At 55.6% G+C, this 8,392-nt stretch overlaps 1 protein-coding gene across 1 annotated transcript; it reads right to left on the bottom strand.

The window, feature by feature from the left end:
• Positions 1-1,599: 1,599 nt before the first annotated feature.
• On the bottom strand, positions 1,600-7,914 carry LOC309452104 (metastasis-associated protein MTA2-like; the record flags this gene model as incomplete). The annotated part of the gene is made up of 5 exons (XM_082076780.1): positions 1,600-1,996; positions 2,092-2,240; positions 3,480-3,631; positions 4,572-4,661; positions 7,665-7,914. Coding segments are annotated over 5 exons (801 nt in total), but the record flags the coding sequence as incomplete, so codon positions are not given.
• Between the last annotated feature and the right edge of the window lie 478 nt (positions 7,915-8,392).

Consider the following 8,392-nt stretch of genomic DNA (forward strand, 5'->3'; position numbering starts at 1 on the left):
GCCCCGCGGCAGCGCCTCCACATCCGGGTCCTCCAGGGGCTGCGGGTCCATGGTCGGTGCGGAGAGAGCGCGGGGGCAGCGTCCGCCCGCCGCCGCGGCAGCGGCACGACTGAGCGGGCGGAAGTGGTGCGGCGCGCGCCTTCCGGCCCGCCGGACTTCCGCTGCTCCCATTGGCCGTGCGCGCTGTCAATCACCACCAGCCGCGCTCTCATAGGCCCTGCTCGCTATCACCTTCTCTGGACCTACTGACCACCCACTTCTAACCCACCCCAGGTACACAGCGCTGCTCCCATTGGCCCTGCGCGCTGTCAATCACGCCCAGCCCTGCTCCCATTGGCCCTGCTCGCTATCACCCTCTCTGGACCTTCTGACCACCCACTTCTAACCCACCCCAGGTACCCAGCCCTGCTCCCATTGGCCCTGCTGGCTGTCAATCACCCCCAGCCGCGCTCCCATAGGCCCTGCTCGCTATCACCCTCTCTGGACCTACTGACCATCCCGCTTCTAATCCGCCCCCCAGGCACCCAGCCGTGCTCCCATTGGCCCTGCGCGCTGTCAATCAATCACCCTCCCTGGCCCTACTGACCACCCCCTTCTAACCCACCCCAGGTACCCAGCCCCGCTCCCATTGGCCCTGCTCGCTGTCAATCAATCACCCTCTCAGCACCCAGGGCCAACCACCAGCCCATAAGTGACCCATAGGGACCCAGGAGTGCCCCATAGCGCCCCACATTTGACCCATGGAGACCCATAAGTGACCCCCAGTGTCCCATAAGTGACTCATAGAGCCCCATAAGTGCCCCACAGCGTCTCCCCAGTGCCCCATAGAGCCCCATAAGTGCCCCATAGTGCCCCACATGTGACCCATGGAGCCCCATAAGTGACCCACAGTGTCCCATAAGTGACTCATAGAGACCCATAAGTGCCCCATAGTGCCCCACATGTGACCCATGGAGCCCCATAAGTGACCCACAGTGTCCCATAAGTGACTCATAGAGACCCATAAGTGCCCCATAGAGCCCCACATGTGACCCATGGAGCCCTACAAGTGCCCCACAGTGTCCCATAAGTGACTCATAGAGCCCCATAAGTGCCCCACACCGTCTCCCCAGTGCCCCATAGAGCCCCATAAGTGCCCCATAGTGCCCCACATGTGACCCATGGAGCCCTACAAGTGCCCCACAGTGTCCCATAAGTGACTCATAGAGACCCATAAGTGCCACATAGAGCCCCACATGTGACCCATGGAGCCCTACAAGTGCCCCACAGTGTCCCATAAGTGACTCACAGAGACCCATAAGTGCCCCATAGTGCCCCACATGTGACCCATGGAGCCCCATAAGTGACCCACAGTGTCCCATAAGTGACTCAGAGTCCCATAAGTGCCCCACAGAGCTTCATAAGTGACTCATAGAGCCCCATAAGTGACCTATAGTGCCCCATAAGTGACTCATAGAGCCCCATAAGTGCCCCATAGCATCTCCCCAGTGCCCCATAGTGCCCCACATGTGACTCCTAGAGTCCCATAAGTGCCCCATAGTGTCTCCCCAGTGCCCCATAGAGCCCCACAAGTGCCCCATAGCGCCCCACAAGCGCCTCTCAAGAAAAACCGCCGGCTTTATTTCCTGCGCCTACAGAACCGGGACGGCCCGAGATACAAAACCGGGAGGGGGGGTCGCTCCACATACAAAAGGGGTCACGGGTGGGGTGGCGGGTGGGGGGGGGGGGGCAGAATAAACCCCCCCTTCCCCCCCACACCCCCCCCGTGGTTTCTATGGCGATAAAAAAATACAAAAGGGGCCCGGTTGGGGACAATGGGGATAATTGGGGGGGGGGTCAGTCCTCCAGGACAATGGGCTCCGAGGTGCTGGCGGGGTGCGGGGGGGCGGGGGGCGCCGGAGCCCCCCCGGGCCGCAGCGGCTTCACCTTGAGGGGGAGGTTGGGGCGGCGGGCGGCGCGGCGGAGCTCCAGGTGCGTCAGAGCCTTGCGCAGCGCCCTTATGGGGGGGGGATGGGAATCAGTGGGGGGGGGGTCACGCTATAGACACCCCCATCTAATTATGTGTGTGTGTGTCCCCCACTAAGGTCTTACCTGGTGTCCTTGGTGGCCACGAACACCACGGGGTTGGGGGCGTCCGCTGGGTTCAGCTTCTGCCGCTTGCTGGCGGGGGGGGGGCCGGCGCGCAGCCCGCCCGCCAGGGGGCGCCCGTTGGCGGAGAATGGGAGACCCGAGGCGCCCACCTTATATAGGGAGGGGAGGGGGGGCGTGGTTAGGGTGAAGCCACGCCCCCCCCGGCCAATCGCGCACACGCCAGGCTCCGCGGGGCGTGGTGCACGCCGAGCGCCACGCCCATAAGGGGGTTTGGCCAATCCGCGCCAGGGGGTGGCAATCAGCCCCAGCCGCGCGCCCATTGGCCCTGCGTGCTGTCAATCAATCACCCTCTCTGGACCTACTGACCACCCCCTTCTAACCCACCCCAGGCACCCAGCCCTGCTCCCATTGGTCCTGCTGGCTGTCAATCAATCACCCTCTCTGGAGCTACTGGCCACCCCCTTCTAACCCACCCCAGGTACCCAGCCCTGCTCCCATTGGCCCTGCTGGCTGTCAATCAATCACCCTCTCTGGACCTACTGACCACCCCCTTCTAACCCACCCCAGGCACCCAGCCCCGCTCCCATTGGCCCTGCTGGCTGTCAATCAATCACCCTCTCTGGACCTACTGACCATCCCACTTCTAACCCACCCCAGGCACCCAGCCCCGCTCCCATTGGACCTGCTGGCTGTCAATCACCCTCTCAGCACCCAGCGCCAACTACCAGCCCATAAGTGACCCATAGGGACCCAGGAGTGCCCCATAGAGCTTCATAAGTGACTCATAGAGCCCCATTAGAGCCTGTTAGTGACCTCCAAGTGCCCCATAAGTGACCCACAAGCTGCCCATTAGTGCCCCATAAGTGCCCTGTAGAGCTTCATAAGTGACCCATAGAGCCCCATAGTGCCCCATAGAACTTCATAAGTGACCCATAGAGCCCCATAAGTGCCCCATAGAGCTTCATAAGTGACTCATAGAGCCCCATAAGTGCCCCATAGAGCTCCATAAGTGCCCCATAGAGCTTCATAAGTGACTCATAGAGCCCCATAAGTGCCCCATAGAGCTTCATAAGTGACTCACAGAGCCCCATAAGTGCCCCATTAGTGCCTGTGACCTCCAAGTGCCCCATAGTAACCCAAGCTCCCCAGCCCCTCTCCCATAGGCCCTGCTTGCTGTCAATCACCCCCAGCCCTGCCCCCATTGGCCCTGCTGGCTGTCAATCAATCACCCTCTCTGGACCCACTGACCACCCCCTTCTAACCCACCCCAGGCACCCAGCCCTGCCCCCATTGGCCCTGCTGGCTGTCAATCAATCCCAGCAAGCCCCGCCCCTCCCCAGCCACACCAAGGGGTCTGGTGGCCCCCAGTGGCCCCCGCTGGTCCGTACCCGCATGCGGGGGGGCCGGTGGCCCTCGGCCGCCCCCTCGTAGCCGCGTTTGCCCCCCAGCCCCGCCAGCCCCCGGCTCTGGCTCAGCTGGTTGCGGTTGATGGGGGTTTTGGTGCCGCGCGGCGTCTTGGGCTTCAGGGGGGCCTGGGCGGCTTTGGGGGGGGGACAGGGGTCAGAAACATCCTCAGGGACCCCCCCATTCATCCCCCCCGCCAAGGGACCCCCAAAAACATCCTCAGAGACCCCCCCATTCATCCCCCCCCCCCAGGGACCCCCCAAAACATCCTCAGGGACCCCCCCATTCATCCCCCCCCCAGGGACCCCCCAAAACATCCTCAGGGACCCCCCCATTCATCCCCCTCCCCCAGGGACCCCCCAAAACACCCTCAGGAACCGCCCCCCATTCATCCCCCCCCAGGGACCCCCCCCATTCATCCCCCTCCCCCAGGGACCCCCCAAAACGGCCTCAGGGACCCCCCCATTCATCCCCCCCCCCCCCCAGGGACCCCCCAAAACATCCTCAGGGACCCCCCCATTCATCCCCCCCCCAGGGACCCCCCAAAACATCCTCAGGGACACCCCCATTCATCCCCCCCCCCCCAGGGACCCCCCCATTCATCCCCTTGCACCCCCAGGGACCCCCCCCACCCCTCACCCAGCTCAGGGACCCCACCCCCCCAGGACCGCCCCCCCCAACTCAGGGACCCCCCCCCCCCCACCCCTCACCCAGTTTGGGGACCCCCCCAGGACCCCCCCCCCCTCCACCCCTCACCCAGCTCAGAGACCCCCCAGGGACCCCCCCACCCCTCACCCAGCTCGGGGACCCCCCCAGGACCCCCCCCCCCCAAACTCAGGGACCCCCCCAGGACCCCCCCATGACCCCCCACCCCTCACCCAGCTCGGAGACCCCCCAGGACCCCCCCCCCCCAACTCAGGGACCCCCCGAGGGACCCCCCCCCCACCCCTCACCCAGCTCAGGGACCCCCCAGGGACCCCCCAGGACCCCCCCACCCCTCACCCAGCTCGGGGACCCCCCCAGGACCCCCCCCCCCCCCCCCCCAACTCAAGGACCCCCCAAGGACCCCCCCTCACCCAGCTCCTTGACAATGGCGGCCAGTGGCAGTCGCGCCAGAGGGTGGATTTTCAGGGGGGTCTTGGCCGCTTTGGGGAGGCGGATGGAGCCTGGGGGGGGACACCAAGATCAGAGCAATGTTCAAATGGCACTAAAATCAGCTCAATGTTAAAATGTCACTAAAATCACCTCAGGGTCAAAACGTCACTAAAATCACCTCAGAGTCAAAATGGCGCCAGAATCACCTCAGGATTCAAAATGGCGCCAAAACCCCTCAGTGTCAAAATGTCACTAAAATCACCTCAGTGTTCAAATGTCACTAAATCACCTCAATGTTAAAATGTCCTAAAATCACCTCAGTGTTAAAATGTCACTAAATCACCTCAATGTTAAAATGTCCTAAAATCACCTCAGGATTCAAAATGGCGCCAGAATCCCCTCAGTCTCAAAATGGCGCCAGAATCACCTCAGGATCAAAATGGTGCCCAAATCACCTCAGTGTCAAAATGTCACTAAATCTCCTCAGTGTTAAAATGTCACTAAATCACCTCAGGATCAAAATGGCGCCAAAGCGCCTCAGCTTCAGAGTGTCACTAAAATCACCTCAAGGTTAAAAATCACCTCAGAGTCAACATGGCGGCACCGGAATCACCTCAGGATCAAAACATCACTAAATGACGTCAATGTTAAAATGTCACTAAATCACCTCAATGTTAAAATGTCACTAAAATCACCTCAATGTTAAAATGTCACTAAATCACCTCAATGTTAAAATGTCACTAAAATCACCTCAGTCTCAAAATGGCGCCAAAATCACCTCAGGATCAAAACGTCACTAAATCACTTCAGGATCAAAACGTCACTAAATCACCTCAGGATCAAAATGTCATTAAAATCACCTCAATGTTAAAATGTCACTAAAGTCACCTCAATGTTAAAATGTCACTAAAATCACCTCAGGGGCAAAATGGCACCAAATCACCTCAGGATTCAAAATGGCGCCAAATCACCTCAGGATTCAAAATGTCACTAAATCACCTCAGTGTTCAAATGTCACTAAAATCACCTCAGGATTCAAAATGGCGCCAGAATTACCTCAGTGTCAAAATGGCGCCAAATCACCTCAGGATCAAAATGTCACTAAAATCACCTCAATGTTAAAACGTCACTTAAATCACCTCAGTGCTAAAATGTCACTAAATCACCTCAAGGCTCCAAATGCCACCAGAATCCCCTCAGGATTCAAAATGGCGCCAAAATCACCTCAATGTTAAAATGTCACTAAATCACCTCAATGTTAAAATGTCACAAAAATCACCTCAGGATCAAAATGTCACTAAATCACCTCAATGTTAAAATGTCACTAAAATCACCTCAGGGTCAAAATGGCGCCAAACCGCCTCAGGATTCAAAATGGCGTCAAATCCCCTCAGGATTCAAAAAGGCACCAGAATCCCCTCAGTCTCAAAATGGCGCCAGAATCCCCTCAGGATTCAAACTGGCACCAAATCTCCTCAGGATCAAAATGTCACTAAAATCACCTCAGGATCAAAATGTCACTAAAATCACCTCAGTGTTAAAATGTCACTAAAATCACCTCAATGTAAAAATGTCACTAAAATCACCTCAGGGCTCCAAATGCCACCAGAATCACCTCAGGATTCAAAATGGCACCAGAATCAGCTCAGTCTCAAAACGGCGCCAAAATCACCTCCGGATCAAAATGTCACTAAAATCCCCTCAGTGTTAAAATGTCACTAAATCACCTCAATGTTTAAATGTCACTAAATCACCTCAGAATTCAAAATGGCGCCAAATCCCCTCAGAATCAAAATGGCACCAAAATCTCCTCACTGTCAAAATGTCACTAAAATCACCTCAATGATAAAATGTCACTAAATCACCTTAATGTTAAAATGTCATTAAATCACCTCATGACCAAAATGTCACTAAAATCCCCTCAGGATTCAAAATGGCGCCAGAATCCCCTCAGAATCAAAATGGCGCCAAATCCCCTCAGGATTCAAAATGGCACCAGAATCCTCTCAGTCTCAAAATGGCGCCAGAGTCACCTCAGGATCAAAATGTCACTAAAATCACCTCAGTGTTAAAATGTCACTAAAGTCACCTCAGAGTCAAAACGTCACCAGAATCACGTCAGGATCCAAATGTCGCCAAATCACCTCAGGTTCAAAATGGCGCCAAATCACCTCAATGTCAAAACGTCACTAAATCACCTCAGTGCTAAAATGTCACTTAAATCACCTCAATGTCAAAATGTCACTAAAATCACCTCAGGATTCAAAATGGCACCAAATCACCTCAGGATTCAAAATGGCGCCAAAATCTCCTCAGTCTGAAAATGGCACCAGAATCCCCTCAGTCTCAAAATGGCGCCAAAACCCCCTCAGAGCTCCAAATGTCACTAAATCACCTCAGTGCTAAAATGTCACTAAAATCACCTCAATGTTAAAATGTCACTAAAATCCCCTCAGGATTCAAAATGGCGCCAGAATCCCCTCAGAATCAAAATGGCGCCAAATCCCCTCAGGATTCAAAATGGCACCAGAATCCCCTCAGAATCAAAATGGCGCCAGAGTCACCTCAGGATCAAAATGTCACTAAAATCACCTCAGGATCAAAATGTCACTATAATCACCTCAGTGTTAAAATGTCACTAAAGTCACCTCAGAGTCAAAACGTCACCAGAATCACATCAGGATCCAAATGTCCCTAAATCACCTCAGGTTCAAAATGGCACCAAATCACCTCAATGTTAAAATGTCACTAAAATCACCTCAATGTTTAAATGTCACTAAATCACCACAGTGTTAAAATGTCACTAAAATCACCTCAATGTTAACATGTGATTTTAGTGACATTTTAATACTGAGGTGATTCTGGCGCCATTTTGAATCCTGATGTGATTGGGCGCCATTTTGAGACTGAGGCTAAAGGCTCCAAATGCCACCAGAATCACCTCAGTCTCAAAATGGCGCCCAATCACCTCAGGATTCAAAATGGCGCCCAATCACTTCAGGACTCAAAATGGCGCCAAATCACCTCATCCCCACAACACCCCCAAACACTCCCAGCCCCGTTATCTCCCTCACACTCGGCCTTGATGGCGTTGGCGTTGACGGGCGCGTAGGGGCGGCGCGCGGCGCGGCGCGGCTGCAGCACGTCGCGGCACAGGCGGCGCGCCAGGCGCGTGAGGCGCGTGGTGTGCAGCAGGAAGGTCTGGCGGTTCTTGGCCAGCAGCTTGGCGCGGCTGGCGCTGCTGGCGTACGGGGACAGGCTCTGCGCCTCCGGGCGGGAGAGGTGGCCGCGGGAGTGGGGCTCCTGTGGGGGACAGGGGGGTAAATGTCACTAAATCACCTCAGGATTCAAAATGGCGCCAAATCACCTCAGGTGCAAAATGGTGCCAGAATCACCTCAGGATTCAAAATGGCGCCAGAATCACCTCAGGATCAAAATGGCGCCAAATCACCTCAGGATTCATAATGGCGCCAGAATCACCTCAGGATTCAAAATGGCGCCAAATCACCTCAGGATTCAAAATGGCGCCAAATCACCTCAGAATCAAAATGGTGCCAGAATCACCTCAGGATTCAAAATGGCGCTAAATCACCTCAGGTTCAAAATGGCACCAAATCACCTCAGGATTCAAAATGGCGCCAAATCACCTCAGGATTCAAAATGGCGCCAAATCCCCTCAGGATTCAAAATGGCGCCAAATCACCTCAGAATCAAAATGGCGCCAAATCACCTCAGGATTCAAAATGGCGCCAAATCACCTCAGGTGCAAAATGGCGCCAAATCCCCTCAGGATTCAAAATGG

This window comes from Streptopelia decaocto, assembly GCF_964273445.1.
Source record: "Streptopelia decaocto genome assembly, contig: HAP1_SCAFFOLD_2388, whole genome shotgun sequence".
In the NCBI taxonomy this organism is placed as follows: Eukaryota; Metazoa; Chordata; class Aves; order Columbiformes; family Columbidae; genus Streptopelia; species Streptopelia decaocto.